General features: G+C 43.6%; 1 protein-coding gene across 8 annotated transcripts in view; it reads right to left on the reverse strand.

The window, feature by feature from the left end:
- Window positions 1-257: 257 nt before the first annotated feature.
- Window positions 258-16,447, reverse strand: part of fz2 (frizzled 2) — a 94,399-nt gene continuing 78,209 nt past the window's right edge. For 5 of the 8 annotated variants that reach the window (NM_001275107.1, NM_001144499.3, NM_168787.3 and 2 more), the window contains one exon: window positions 2,181-5,756. In NM_001275107.1, the coding sequence (NP_001262036.1) occupies window positions 3,485-5,569 (2,085 nt within the window). In that variant the 5' untranslated portion in view covers window positions 5,570-5,756 and the 3' untranslated portion in view covers window positions 2,181-3,484. Of the gene's footprint in view, window positions 5,757-5,946; window positions 6,044-16,447 lie in introns of those variants that run through there. The other 3 variants (NM_079431.2, NM_001275109.1, NM_001104173.3) reach the window with 3 other exon arrangements.

Consider the following 16,447-nt stretch of genomic DNA (forward strand, 5'->3'; position numbering starts at 1 on the left):
TTGCATATATTAAGCGTGCTCTATTCTGTAAGTACCTCCTGTTTTATGTACAGAAAGGATGTGTACTCCAAATCGATCCAAAGTTATTGCATTCAATAAAAGGTACTCCAAAAACTTTAGAGCAAACAATGCTTAGCATTCTACCATTTCCTGTCCTTCATTGACTATTACAACAATCAATTGCTTCCTGCGCCCATTCCCATAAAAACAAAGTGGACATCTTACGTTAAATTTTATTTTATATGGATTTTCTTTTTCAATTACAAATGTATTTAATATTATTGTTGTTGCTGCTGCTTTTTCGTATATTTTGTTGTTGTTAACGCGTTTGATTTTTGACTTGTGTTGCTGCTGTATATTTTTATGTGTGCATAAAAATCGTGTCACTTTCAACAACATTATTTCGTTTTTTTGATTTGATTAATATTTTTAAAATGCATTTTGTTTGTAAATAAAATAATGTCTGCATGAAGTTTTGTTAAAGTATTCTCTTGCCGGTTTTCCTGCGCCGCTTCGCTCCATATAAATATGTAGTGTATATATAATTTGCTTTTGGTTTTCATTTATTTTATTATTAAATTACATTTCACAAAATACAATTCACAACTACACTTGATGTCAAGTTTCTGGTTTCCGTGCAACTTCAACTGATCCATCAATCACCGCCAGCTTTCAATTCTCCTCAATCCTGACCTATCAATCTAAAATCCACTCCATTATGAAATATTTTCTTTTAAAATTAAAAAATCGTATACATTCGCAAATTGCAATCAATTTCGGTTCATCAATTTAGTAAATTAGTTTTCAATCACAAAAAATTAACAGAAAATGTTTCGAGTTGAGAGTCAAAATTGCATTATTTATTTTTACATTTTATCATTTCAATTCGTTTGGATTTCCCATTTACGTATATTCGTTACACTCTTTAGCCTTTTATATTTTGTATTCATAGATAAAAGCGTTTCCTATGTACGCCTTCAACTAAAGTTGGAGAAATGCGAAAAGCCCTTTCGGGGATTCAACTTTCTCTTAGAGAACTAAACTAAACGCTACTAGCTAGCAATATTTCTTTAAGCTTATTAACAACATCAAATAGTACGCGTAAATGGTTGTATTGGATTTTGTTTTTTGTTCAATATGTGTTATATGTTTATTAAACATTGTACGTCTTGTAGAGAAATTTGCTAATTAATAATTACTCTTTTTGGTTTTGTTTGTTTTCTGCATCGGCTTGCTTAACTTGGAGAGCTTCGTTTTAATGATACGTATAAGTGTTTGAGGGATCTTCTCTTGAAAATTCGAAAAAGAAAAGTTCAAACAATAAGTAAGGCAAATAAATAAAAATACTTACTTGTCATGCATAATGAAATCATGTTTAAACGAAAGAAAGTAACTCAAAAATGAACTATTTTGTATATTGTTTTATTACAGCTTTAGCATGTTTTTGTTTTGTAAATAGAAGTAGTTATAGTTGCTAAAAAACATTACACACATAGTTGCTATATTATATAATTTATAATATAATTTCATCCCTTCTTTTTGTTTCGTATGTGAAATGGTTTGAAATGCTAACAGTTAAATTGCTGCTTTTACCATGTAATATAAATATTAAATTTAAATACAATAGTGTTTAATTCTTGATAGATATTTCGTTTTGCATTTGCTTTTGCTTTTGCTTGCCCTTCTCTTCGATTTCGTCTACAACTAAGGTTACATTTAATTTAATACTCTTATATAAAAGTTTTAGCTTTATACAATTTTTGTTTTTGCTTCTTTTATAAATGCAAAGAAATGCCCTGCTTCGGCTGCAAAAGTTGGCAATTTTCATTTAATCATTTACTTGAATGGTAGAATTTCTCTTTTTGGGTTTTCTGTAAAAACTAAATTCAATTTTTGAGCTTAAATGCAGAGTTGCTTTTGATGCTGAAATGCATGTTACTATATTATACTTTAGTTTCAGGGAATTTCACATCTCCGAACAAAAAAATGCGTTTATGAACTAGGCGCGGTTTGAAAATATGTACAAAACTTAGTGTTGGATAATGCCTTAGATTACGTTAAATAATTTACAAATGGTATCTGGCAACACTGAGTGCCTGTTCTTTGATAATGCGACAACCCTAAAATCGCAACTAACTTTCTATGGGCATTCGAAGTGTTTCATTTTCTTTTTCTTTTTTATTTAATTTTTGTATGCGTTCGTAATGTTAAGTGTTTACGTTAGGTTAAGGTTAATAGTGTAGTTAGTTTGATTAAAAGTTAGTTGTAATTTCGAAATATGGCTCGTGGCTCTGACTTGGCAGTGTGGGCAGATTCCGCTCGCTACTTTACCCCGAGTGCTCTACGTGGCGGTTTATTAATTGGTTTTGCGTTTCTCAGTCTATTTCGTTGAGGAAAGTGTTTGTGGAAGGGATTAACAACAGAAAAGGTGGCAATATGAATATTCAGATAGGAAATCAGTTAATGGCAGGTAGAACAAACGCGCTTCAACTGGATTCGATCTTGAATTTTTACTGTGGCTAGTACCCTTTCGCTACGACCAAGCTCTTTGCTCATCTGCTTTTGAAGACAAAGGTTTTTTTGGACTAGAATCTTGTATGCAGATTGGTTGTCTAACACATCTCAATGCTTATTGTTGCTCTTATTACCATTTTCAACTCAGAAGCAATTTGGCGGAATTGAAATAAATTATGAACCTATTAACGCTAAAAATTATAGGTATAGTACAGAAAATCACTTCTTTTAGTGTTACAAATAATTTGGATTGGATTTAATTTCTTTGTAAAAGTTGTGGTCCAAATAATTTCAAAGATTCGAAAAGTTGCAAGAAAAATAAATGTTAAATTCAGAAAACGTAATAGAGTGATTTCCGATTCCGCCAAATCGATGGGTATTGGAAAAACGGCGCTTTTCACTCAACAATCAAACTACGGCTACTCGAATTTATATGGCATTTCTGGAAAACCTTTGCTAAGAGTGCCCTAACCAAAAAGCGGGAGCGAGCGAGATGGGGATGGAGTGTGCGAGTGAGAGCCTAGAAGTGCGAGTGAGACAGAGGCCGGGCGTGCGAGTCGACCAATTTGAGCGGCTACAGCTGGCTAAAACTGCTGGTCGAGACCCAGTGCGCGGTGTCCGGGCGTACCATTAACTATATGGGACCATAGTCGCTGAGCGCCTGGCCAGGATGCTGGGCACCCGGGCCGCCGGGCAGCGTGACCACCACGGACACGGCCCGCGAGTCGATCACGGAGCCGGGAGCGGTATTCTGTCCGCCCACTCCGTTGTTGCCATTGCCGTAAACGTTGCCGGGATTGCCGCCGCCCACGCCTCCGCCGGAGGCGCCATGCATCAGGGTGCCGGGGAGAGGGCCCATGCCGACCGTGCTGCTGCTCATCGCGGTGCCGTGGCCCAGGGTGCCGCCGCCAAGGGTGCTACCGCCGCCCCCACCGCCGCCCATGGTCGATGCTCCCCCCGACTCTCCATGTCATACGTGGCTGGCCGCCGGCTGCTTGAGAACGTGGTGGTGCAGGTGGTGGTGGCTGGTGGAGGCCACCGAGGCTCCGCCCGCCTGGGTGTAGGGCGTGGCCAGCAGGGAGCCCGCCGCCGAGCCCACGGGCATTCCCATTCCAGATCCGGCATAGGGATGCGGGATCGGAGGCCGCTGCTTGATCAGCGCCTGGTTGGCGCCCGTGCGGTCCGGCGCTCCTAGGAGTCTCCGCCAGAAGCGTCGCCAGCTCTCCAGCGTCTTGCCAGACCAGATCCACACGCCCGAGGTGATGCCCACGGCCAGGGCCATGAAGTACTTGAGCATCAGGACCGAGTAGAGAGGCTTCTTGCCGGGACCCTTCACCTGGGCGCATGGACAGGCCAGGGCCTTGATCCAGTCCTCAAAGTAGGCTGCTTCGTACAGGTAACATCCGATAACTATGGTGGCCGGCACCGTGTAGAGCACCGAGAAGATGCCAATCCTGATCATCAGTTTCTCCAGCTTGTCCGCCTTGACACCAGCTCCTACACCGCCCTGTTGCTTGATAACCGAGCGGATGCGGAAGAGGGACACAAAGCCGGCCATCAGGAAGGTGGTGCCGATTACGAGGTAAACGAAGAGCGGGGCCAGCACAAAGGTCTTTAGGTGATCCGGATTGAGGTTGCCCACATAGCAGATGCCCAGAATGGGATCGCCATCCACCGCCGAGAGCAGGAGTACGGCCACGGACTGGACAGTGGGAATCAACCAGGCGGCCAGGTGGAAGTACTGCGAGTGCTTGGTGATGGCCTCATTGCCCCACTTCAGACCAGCGGCCAGGAACCAGGTGAAACTGAGGATCACCCACCAGATGGACGAGGCCATGCCAAAGAAGTAGGTAAGCAGGAAGACCAGGGTGCACGAGTGCGGACCCGTGGAGCTTTCCCGGAGCAGCAGGCCGTCGCAGGCGATCTCCTCGTTCTGCAGGAAGTTGCGCGACAGGTAGCCCACTGCCACCATGAAGTAGCAGGCGGAGAGGAAGACAATGGGCCGCTCCGGGTACTTAAACCTTTCGGTGTCGATGATGAATGTGGTTAGGGTCATGAGCGTGCTGCAGAAGCACAGTCCCGACCACAGGGCGATCCAGAGGCCGGCGAAATCCTTTTCGTCGTTGCTGAAGAAGGGCCCCTTGCACGGTATGCCGCAGTTTGGAACGCCGGCGATCCTTTGGACAGTGAGGTTCATGTACCAGTGGTGTGGATGGTGCATCATGGGCATCTGCGACTGCTGCTGCAGCAGCTGCTCCTTCCCCAGGAAGATGAGTGGGGAGCGGCACGAGCAGCTGCACTCTTTTCCGCTTGCCTTTTCTCCTTGGGGATTTTGGCAGTTTTTTGAATTGCGTCCGCGGCACGGCTTCGTTGAGGTGGAACCGCTGCTGCCGCCGGCCCCACTGCCGCCCGAGCCACTGCCTCCTTGCTTCCGTTTGCCGCCGGAGCCGGAACCGCTGCCAGAGCCACCCGATCCGCCCGAGCTGCCACCGCTGCCAGCCTCCGTGTACGAGGGCTGTTCCATGCACAGATTGTCGGGGTCACCATGAAGAGGCAAGTGCTCGCACGCCATTCTCTCCGGCCATTCGAAGCTGTACTGCTGCATGATGGGTGCGCATCCCGAGCGGGCTCTCTCGCAGACACTCCGGCAAACGGGCAGCGGCTTGTGGTAATCCTCCAGGCAGATGGGCGTGTACATGCTGCACAGGAAGAACTTGAGGTCCGGCGAGCATTTGATCTCCACCAGGGGCCAGAACTGGTGCACCTCCAGGCCCGCTTCGTCCTGGGTCTCATGGTTCATTTCGTTGGGGAAGGATGTCATGTTGTAGCCAATGCCCCGACACATTGGTATGGTGATCTCCTCGCATCGCAGATTGGGATCCTTGGGTATGACTGGCACTCCGTAACCGGGTGCGGGACTCGCGTCCAGGCCGTGACCACCCATGCCCATTCCGCCCATGCCGTGATCCGCACTGTGCAGCGGTCCATCCGCTCGACAAGATGTCAGCAGGAGGACGAGTCCCAGGATCAGGACCTTCAGTCGATTGTGTCTCATTTTGTGCGTCTTAGCTTAGTTCGGTTGTGTGACTTGGAACCCCTTGGGCTCTTTCTTTGCTGACCTTCTCTGCGGTTGCACCTCACTCCTCGTGGAGGCGCCTCGAGAGCCGGAAAAGCGGGTAGTGTTTCCTTCCAGACACAGCGCAGCGTCAAATCGTCAACGCTCGACAAACGGCGTGGTCTAACTGCAATTGAAAGAAAGAAAATCAAATTAGTTTTATAATTAATACACTCAGTTTGTTAATTAAGTAACTTTCCAGAATTAAGAAACTTTAAAAGCGCTAAGCAATTTATATAAAATGGGAATATTATATACTTCGAATTAAATTAGTAGATTTATCATGCTTATAAATTACTATATGGTTTTCACGTAACAAATTTATGATCACTAAATCCCCATGCTGACGACTCCTTCGATAAGAAATCTAGATCCTGATAGTGTGTGTTCTCAGCTAGCACATGTTGCACTGATATTATTGAAATTATTTTTAGCTTCTGCCGATCCAACTGCCGAATTTCAACTGATTTTCTAATCACCATTTTCCAACAGACGTCACACGGAGGAAGAGAGACGGACACAGTCGTTATGGTGGATCGCTGATGAGGCGGCGACAAGTTGCAACTGCTCTTTCCTGCTTCTGTTTCTGATTCGCTCCCTGGAGAACTTTTGCGCTTCATTTGTTTCAATTGAGCGCGGCGACACTTGGACGACATGTCCATGTCACATGTCAAGCACTCGAGCACTTCAGCCACCCGCCACCACGGCTTTCCGATACCGATCCCCCACTCCTGTCCTCCTCCGCTCATATAGAGTGTCAACCCTTCCGCCAATATTTGCTGACGCTTCAGGGCTGTCCCTTCCATACTGGTGACTCTGATTCCGATTCCGATTCTGGAACTGCTGCTGACCAAGAGGAGCATCAATCAAAATCAGTGAGTTTTATTAAATTTGACGGGCTCTGCTGGCTGCAAACGCATGGCTTTAGTGCAGACGAAAAAAAAAAAACCCAATACCGATTCCACAAATATTAAATTAACTAGAAAATTCTATGTTATTAAGCCATCAAGGAATGTTGGTCTTAAATTAGAAGTTAGATCTTTCCTACATTTTCCATTCCAAGAAACACCATAATATGGCTTGATAAGTTTTAAAATCTTTAAGTTATTCAATTTCAATACTTTAAGCCGCGGTTTTTTCTCAGTGTGTGCTTGATAAAAGTGTTTGCTTTGGTTTTCCAACTGAAGAAGGGTGTGAAACGCTGATGGATTGGATGTGATGAGGCAGAAATTAATTCAAGACAATTGCTCACTTGAAATGCAGTCAAAATGGAGGCTGCCAAGCCACCCATCAAGTTGGGTCTCTACCCATCGCTGACTGGGATAATGAATATTATTTTATACGGCTGACACCTTTTTTGGGGGAATAACTGCGGGATCTTGGCAGCTGGCCATATCGATATCGATGTCAGCGGTTTGTGGTCAAGTCAACTAGCAGCTGCTCCAGAAGCGAAGATACTTCGAGATACCAAAAATTGACAGCTGGACGGACTGAAGTGAAGGGCAATTTACTCGCCAGCAGCTTCTGTGCGCTCAAAGTCACGAAATTTATCTACGAGATACAGTTTTTAGCAAGTGTCAAGTGACACACATAGTTGCCAGCTTCAGTTTCAGTTTGGGATCTCAGCTGCGTGTGGTCCATGGAAAACCGGCAGTAGCTTTAAAGAGCTTTACAGCCAGTTTGTAGTTCGTAGCATAGCTCTTGGCTCTTTCAAAAACTGTCAACAACAGCTGCAAATAAAGCATGTCGTACTCTACCCATTTACCATCACTTTACACTTTAAGCCCCAACTCCTTTGTTCGGCGCTGAAAGTCCTTCCATTGTTTTTCTGAATGAATGACATTTTAATTAATAACATTTGTGTGCGTTAGTCGGCGGTGTCCATCACAATTTCGCCCCAATCCCATTTCCCGACCGATACAACCCCGAAAATAAGTTGCCGAGTGCGGCTCTCACTGAAACATTTTTCGTGTTAAAATGTTTGCCGAGCACTTCAAAATAATTAAGTAAATACACCACGGAAAATGTTTCTAGGACAGCGCGTGGGCGGTGTGGAGCGGAGTAAAAGCCCAAGTGTTGTGATTACAACTCGAGGGTAGCGCCAAAAATAAACGTTGAAATCCAATATCGAAATGTGTGCACCAGGCAATCGGATCGTGAGAAACAATGCCAGGCGTGAGTCGGCTATCGATTACAGTGAATACCATAACTATACATTCTGCACACTCCGTTCAGATGGAGGCGTCTATTGGCTGTGGTGATGCTTACGCAACATTCTTCCAATCAAATGACAAACTCAGCGCACATGGAAGTCATAGAAAATGGCATTAAGAGCTGTCATAAATCAAGGCTGATGGGTGGTTAGGGGTAGCTAAGCCATATTTAAATATTTATATTCACTAAACACAGTTAATCCCAAGTCACAGTATTGAGAAACAATTCCCAAGGTAGTTTTTAACTTCTAAGATAATAAGGAAAGTGATACATTTTATTCCTGGTTTTCAAAGTTGAATCTCTTTCAGGACTCCATATTTAAGATTATCTAGATAATATTTGACATGTAGAGCCACGTAAAGTTTACCTTGAATGCCTCCTAAAACCCAAACCAAAAATTAACATTTTGCCTGCCAACTCGATGCTATGCTCCTTTCGCAACCGAGAGTGAAAATTAGCCATAAGCCGAAACAATGCGACAATCACCGAACGAACGGAAAGAGGGAAAAGTCTAATTGGTTTGGCCGGGCCAGGAAAAACATATTGAAATGCAGCGAACGTGACTGAAATGGCAGACCGGACCAGAGCCGAATGGAAATGGTAATGGAGAGGAGCGGGAAAGAGCAGAAAAGAAAATGCGTACATGTGTTTGGATATGGAAAAGCCACGTTCACAACGGCTTCCACATTTGGCCAGAAGTGAGTGCTGTTGCGCTGTGCTGTGCCCCGAAAGCAAAGCAACTTGCTCCGGTTATTAGAGCCTCAAGTGGCTGGACTCATGTACTTGGGATCTTGGGCTCCTCTCAGTCCAGACCCTGTGTTCTGATTGCCGGCCAACAACTAGCTCTAATAGGTGGCTGTGATGTGTTCATGGGAAATGGCCTGGAAATAATAGCAAACGTGCTTCTGCCGACTAGAAAAAGAAGCGGACAGAATGCATAAATATTATTTTTAATAGAGAAAAATGTCTCAAGTGGCGGTGACGAATGGATCGCGTCTCGGCGTTTCTCGCAGACTGCGGCGTTTCTCTTCAATTCTCCGAGTGGTGACCAAATGTTTATGTTTGGTCGATCGACTGGGCCATGTTTGCTTAATGATTCGTTGTTTCTCACCCAGCGTATTTAGTGCACACTCATATTGTTTATTTAATTGTTAACAAGCGTACGGCTTAGACGCTACAAACTCGTTACGAGTAACAAATTATTACTGCATGGCTTTTTGCCAATCATTCCGCTGGCTGAAAGAATTTATACAAAATCACGCTGCCAGCCAGTCTCAACGATGTTGGCCTAAGCTCTTCACTACGCCAGTTCCCCGACTCTCGACTGGCCTGAAGATCTGGCTCCGACTTTCCTGGCCATGTTTGCCAAAGACTTGAGAATGCAGAGATGTGGGGGAAAACAGAGAGAGATATCCCCGATCCCCAATCCCCGAACCGATCGGTGAATGGCTGCGCTTCAATGCGCTAAAGAGGTCGTCGGGCGGAAGCTGTTACCAAAGTTGGTAGCTCGGCAGCAGCATGGGCAAAACGGCTAAAGAAAATCAACTACAACACAACGTCGTCGGCGGCGACAACCTGACTGTTTTAATTAAACAAACAAGCCAAAGACACGACGGGAAGACGACACCGATGAGCAAATAAGTAGCAAGTGTTGCTGGCTCCTCCAAGTACAGTCGACACCCATGGCAAACAAACCACTCGCACAAGGTGTGGGTTTCCAAGAAGGTGGGAATCTCGAAGGAATGATCTCATAAGCAAAATTCTGAGAATCTAAGGAGATGTTTCGTATATCATTTAGAGGTTCAGATTCAAAATGAATGCAAGTACTTTGTGATAATTAAACTCAATGTTTACCCGAAACAATTGAAAGAACTCTTAACTGAAATCCCGTAAAGTATAAACTCTAAACTGTCTGTATCGCTTACGAGTACAGTTTACTCAGAGCTCCCAAAAGCGGCGGAAGTAAATCCGGTATTCAACTCAAGATAATGATGATGAGCAATTAACCAAACAATGACCGCACCGAACCGATCCGAAACCAGCATCGTTGGGAAGAAAAGAGAATGCTAATCGATAACTTATCGCCTCGATGGGGGCAATCAATCAATCAAAGGCAAAAAAGCCCCGTCAAAGAAGAGGTCTTCATACAAAACGGCTCCAAATCGCTGTTCGCGGACCTGGGAAAAGTGCGGAAAAAATAAGTTTGTAAGGGGGGTAGGGAATAAGAAGCGGAGCGTGGAAAAGCCAAAAAAGGAAAACTTGCAAACCGCAAAGCACTTAAACTTTCTAAGGGCAGGTACATACATACATATTTCCTCTTTACTTTTTCGGGCCATCCCCGCTGCCCGCGTGGCAGTTGCAGTGCACAAAGAAGCGTTGAAGCAGCAGCAACAAACTCGAAGGGCTCCCAGGTGCAACAGTCAACCCAAATGCCACCCCCAAACCCCCTCCACGATGTCCTTGGCCAAAGCAAACCGCGAAAATCAATTGAAAAACTCGCTGTGAAAAGCGGGCGGAAAGTGGTGTGGGCTTGGTGGAGTGGGGGGGGGGGGGTGTTGGGAAACACTAAAACAGGAGCAGGAGCAACTGTTTGCCTTGTTGGCGGCGGCATCAAAAAGCGCGTAGCGGCGCAAAATGAAAACAGTTTGTCGACACGGTAGGTTCAGGTCAGAGGGAGACAGGTAGCTGGCGACAGAGGGAGATGGCGAATGAAAAAGTTTTTATTTCCAACCAGGGGGGTTTCCACACAAAGTCAATGCAGACAAGTTCCATGACCTTACAAACGCAGCGAGTTCAAATGGGGAAAACGGCAAAAAGGGCTGCGGAAAATGGGGAAAATGGTGAAAAGGGGGTTTAGCAGGAGGTCTCCTACGAGCTTTTCCCCGAGGAGCTTTGTCAACGTAATAAACACAAAACTGGCTCAAGATTTTTGCGCGTCCGCCCATTAAAATCATTGACATTTAATCGTGTTTTCATTTTGTTTTTTTTGTTTTTTTTTTTAGCCAGTCTGTTTTGCTGTCACACTTTTGCAACATTTTTTTTTTAACGGACTTGAAGCACTCTTTCCTACGGTTTTGCCCTTTGATGTTCGGCTGCTTTTGTTGCTTTGTGAAAGTTTTAGCAGAATGCAAATTGTTTGTGCATGTGGTCCATCATTAAATGCTTTTTTGCATAGTTTTATTTCCTTTATTTTTTAGTCCGTGCTTAACCACTGTGAGTCCTCTGACTTTACAATTAAGTTTTAATTAAGTGCACGCCGCCTGACTGCTGTTTATGCATCTATCTCATTTTCCACTGCCTCCCCATCCTCAGGAGACTTCATTTGGGTCCTTCAATGCACAAATAACAGATCCTCGGAGATCGGGCAAATCCGGTGGGCACTTAACGCAAAACGATTTGCAAATGTCAAACAGTTCCTGTACATTTTCGGTAACCACCCTTAACGCCCAAGGAAGTGCGGAAGGGAGGGGTGCTGTTCTTTCGAGGGGTTGATTTCGCCGTTTAAGGTTCTCTATTATTGAATATTTCTTGTCGTTGTTATTTTTTTTTTGTCGTTGTCCTTGTTTGTGCTGAAACTCTTACTGCGGACTAAATGACACCGCAGAAAGCGAGTGGAACGGCAAAAAGGACAAAGTCAGAGGGGTGGCATTGCACTGAAACGATTTTGGTTTACTGCAAAAGCCTCTTGTATATTTTAACGATTTTTAAGAAATATTAAACTCCATGTATTCCTTCAAGCACCTCTAGGTTTGTAACATTGATCTTAAAATATAGAGTTTACTACATATTTTTCTCTGTGCAAAGTGCGAGAGTTGCCGGCGCACAAAAACATGGAAATAAAATTAAATTTCCGATTTTAGCCCCGTTTCCTTCGTCCTCGCAAATTTTGCTAATAACAAGACAAAAGTGCAGCTGCAGTGGCAAGGGGTTGGCCAAAGGGAGGGGCTAGGGTGCTGCGGGGGGTGTGAACTGTCGGCTGGCTGACTAAATACAAAAGAGTGTCAAGTGTCTTCCCTGGCAAAAGGCAAAAAGAAAAAAAAATAGGAAAATAAACAGGCAAGTCCTGCATGTGTGGGTGGTTGTCCTGTTGGCAGATTTTATTTTCCATTTCAAATTTTGCAGCATGAGCAAGCGTTTTTATTTTGACAGTTGCTGCCACTCCCCCTGCATTTAGCATACTTTTGGGGGAGAAGAAAACAATTAAAAACGAATTGCCTTGCATTCCCGTTCCCATTCTCATTTCCAGTACCATTTCCGTTTCCCCTATGACAATGGCAACGCAAAAAGGAATTTTGTGGGGGACAAATTAAATATCCCAAGGAATAAAAAAAAGTGTATATATAATTTTTGTTGCTTCAGGATGTGGCACATTTATAACATAACATTATTTCTGGCCAGAAAAAAAAGGAGTGGAGAGGTTTTATGATGCAACTTAAACGCATCATAAAACAGCAGCGCAAGAGGAACTATAAAAATGTTCATGGCTTTTCCACCAAACGAGGTGTTACAAAGATATATTGAGTGCTGAGTAATGATAATGAGATTTGGAGAAAATATGAAATAAGGAAGTCATTGTACAGCATACATATTACACTTTTATGCGAAGCCTTACCAAATAAAATTTAAATGTCTATTTTTCTAATTAGTTTTAAGCCTTTTATTCACTCCACTCAAAATTTATTTTATTGCTATTTGCATTGGCCCGTAAAAACCAGTTGCCTTTCACCGCTATCGAGTTTCAATTTTTCATATAACGATCCTCCATTCCCGAGACACTTATTTTATTGCCATTTGTTGGTTTTTAGCTGTCCAAATGGAAAATACCGTTATTGCCATTTATCAACGATTTACATTTATGGCCATATTTGATAATCGACCGTTTTATGGCTAATACCGGGGCGATGGCATTTTTACACTCCGATTTCGTAATAAAAGTAATTGAATCATAAATGCAACTCGGCTACTAAAAAATAAATATGCTGATGTTCGTTGATGGAAAACTAATTGAAAGACCAGGGAAAGCCAGGAATAGGTGGCTTTACGACTGTCGTCGCGCTGTCTGTGGTGGCTGTTTTATTTTTACGGCAATTAAAGGGAACCGCAGTAAAAAATAACCAGCCAACTGCCGGCGACATTGACACACAAAAAAGAAGCAGCGGGAAAAACTATTACGGTAAGAGTTTTCCCGGCTGTTGTGACACATGCAATAAAAACGATTTTTATGGTCATTTGAAAGCGTCAAGAGGGCAAGAAGACCCCAAAAGCACACAGACACATACATATATACAAACACACACACACATATACATACATTCCGGCATGAATGATGCATGTTATGTCTGAAGTTCTAGGTTGACAATTTAGCATGTCTCTGGTTCTGGCTGTACTGTGCTCCTCCTGGGGGCCAAACTTGCTCCCCATCTCGGCGTGCAAACATTTTTAGTGCCCTTTGTTGTCGGCTAACAACCACGTGCCGTCTTCCTCGCACACCCACACACCAGCACACACGAGCACACACACACACGGGTATTAATTAATGTCAGTGTGGAAATTAAGTGAAATATATCTGCAACATGCTCCCGGAAAATGCGAGGATGTTTCGTAGCTGCGATGCTTGTTGTGTGACAAAATGCCGCTGACATGGATAATTAATGGTGAGCTACGAGGTGGGGAGTTGAGGATATATCGGTGACACAGGGTTTGGGGATCGTGGTCTTGTGTGTGTGTGACCCCCACCTGCGAAAGGTGCTTAATTGCTGGGCTGGGTCAGAGTAGTACACTGGTTGTAGCACAGCATCACTTTTAATGAAGCACTAAGCTCATTTGGCTACCAACAATAGTTTACTAGCGTAAGTAAGACCCTTCTGTGTTTGACTATCACAAGACAAATGCATTGCTATTGATTTAGCTGTATAGGAATATAGGAATAATAAGGAGGGCAAATCAATAATCAAACATTTTTCAATGGAAAACCATAATTTACGATTTGTTTGCTTCGACCGAATATTCGGAATTAATTCGTAGACATTAGTTCTATTTATTTACGAGTCGCCAACGCGAATTGGCAACATTCTCGATGGCTAGCAATTAATTTATGCAATTTAATGCAAGGCAAACAACGCTTCGCATGGCTCATAAATTGCCATTTTTAGAGTTGCGGCCTGCCAAAAAGGACTTTTTTATTTATTTGTTTCGCCCAGCCACTTTTGCATTAGTTTGAATGCTTTTTGACTTTGAATCTTGTGCGTGTTGTGTGAGTGTGTGGGCAATTTGACGTCTCGATGTCTGGTTTCCATTTCAATGCTATAAATTTGTCGCTGCTCTCGCTCTGTTTTCATGCTTCCCTGCGCTGCTCTTTCGATATTACGCATACGCCCCGGGTGCCCGGCTATCCTGGTGGGTGGCTCTTCCTTCGCCCGGCATTGATTTTTATGTTTGTTTGTCGCCGCTGCCTCGCCATATTCCTTGGTTTCCTCTTTTTGGCTTGCTTTGTATTACATGTATATGTTTTTCCCGTACTTTTCTGTATTTTCCTCTCGTATTTAATGGCATTTCTAGCTTGGTTTATTTTCCTGGCATGCGTGCGCGACCCGACGCCCAGCGATAAACACGCGGCAGCCACCGTCGCCGGTTTGCCTGCCACCCATTTTCCCCATTTTCCCCATTTTCAACATTTTCCCCGTTTTTCGATTCTTCCGCTCCTCTTAACCCCTGCTCCACCATTCGGCTATGTGTCTCTGGCATGCGTTTAAGTTTTCAGTTAATGGCTTTTAATGGCATTGCTGCTGCGTTTGCTTTTCTTGGCTCTCTTGTAAAAATGTTAAATAAATATCAAAATCAATTAGTTGCGTAAATTTTGTGTGTCCAAATCGGACAAAATGAGTTCGATCAATAGATGAACGATTTCAATGGAATGCCGTAAAAAATATTCAATTCCCCCTAAGGCACAAAAGACTCATGCCAGCGTAGAAATTTGTGTGCTGCAAACACGTATAATTTTAATAAAAACGACATTTCTAAATCCCGGCCACAGATAAACCATTCAAATAAATAATATTAAACACACCGATTTATAGTCTGCACATTTGTCAGGCCAGCGAGTGTCGTTTAGAAAACTGATTAATTTACCAACTTAAGTAAAGGCGAAAGACATTCTATAAATACCGACCACAAACATTGGCTGCCCCGCCCCGGACACATATTTCCAAATATTTTCCAACTAATTTAGCACCCTCTTCAAGTCATAAAGTTGCAGTCCAATTCCGATTCCGAGTCGAATGGAAATGCATAAACCAATGCGAGACCACAAATTACCAAATTCAATCTACGCATACATGGGATATATACTTAGTTTATGTGGATGTGGACAGAAATCTGAAATGCGAGGCACATGTCCCAGGCAGTCAGTCGGAGCTCTTGGCTTTTGGATTTCAGCCTTCGGCTAGGGGAATTTCAATGAGGCATCTCGCATCTCGGCGACTTCGGCTGCTCTGGGTCTTGTTTATAATTTATGGCGCTGTGGCTAATGGGCAAATTGGCCATAACAATAATTTGCATGCAAGCGCTTCCAACTTTGACTAATTTCTTTCGACCAGGCCCACGGAAATCTTATCGATGCACAGGCTGTTGCTCGACCAGTCATATATCACGTCATATCAATATCAAAATCAATATCGACCAAAGGAAACAGAAATAGTGAGAGCAAGCAGGAAAATCGAAAAAACAATTTACAACAATTGCTTAATTGAAATGCCAGGGCCACTGTAGAATTTAAATTTATGAAAGCATCAGGGCCCAAATCGAACGAAATCGTAAATAAATCGCGGGCTTATCAGCGTTTTTTGTTTGTGGCACTTTGTGGCATTTCAAAGGGGAAATGCCGCCACCCTAAAAAGTTCGAAAGTGGACAGCGCATGACTATTGATACGGATCCGAATTCCGATTTCTAGCTGACAGATGAACTTTGTACGCCGCGTATCAGCCGCAGCTGTCATTCAGCTTTCAAATTCTGAAATTCAAATATTCGGGAATATTTCCAGAGTCAGTCAGGTCAAGTTTTCCGCGATAGGCACATACATATGTATATATTAATAATCTACATTGAAAATTTTATCATGCAACTTTATGTTGATTTCCATTTACTGAACACGGTATGGAGATTGCGCCAACGCAAAGTTGTTCGCATAATTTGTAAGTTTGATTGACAGACAAACAACCTGGGTATCAGACTGATATATAAATAGCTACCAGCACTGAAGAAAAGATGTATGCTCTAACTTTATATTCAAGAATTCTTCATTCTGTAGAACAATGGGCTTCGGCTCAATTGGTTTTTCCAGTGCATCGCCTAGGTAGCACCGATGGGTTGCCACATTAGCATTTTCATGCCACATATGGCTCGCAAATGTAGAAACAACAGCCAGCCAACTCGACTCAACTTAACTGAACTCCAGACTCATTCCGATTCCGAATCCTATTCCGACTCTGAAAGGCTGAAAGGCAGACAATGGGACAGGGCCCAGAAATACTCGTACTTCCCCCAGAGTTTTTTTATACGAGTTTTTCGTAGGCGTAACATGTGTGGCATAAACAAAGAAGCGAAGC

This window comes from Drosophila melanogaster, chromosome 3L (genome assembly GCF_000001215.4).
Source record: "Drosophila melanogaster chromosome 3L".
NCBI lineage: Eukaryota > Metazoa > Arthropoda > Insecta > Diptera > Drosophilidae > Drosophila > Drosophila melanogaster.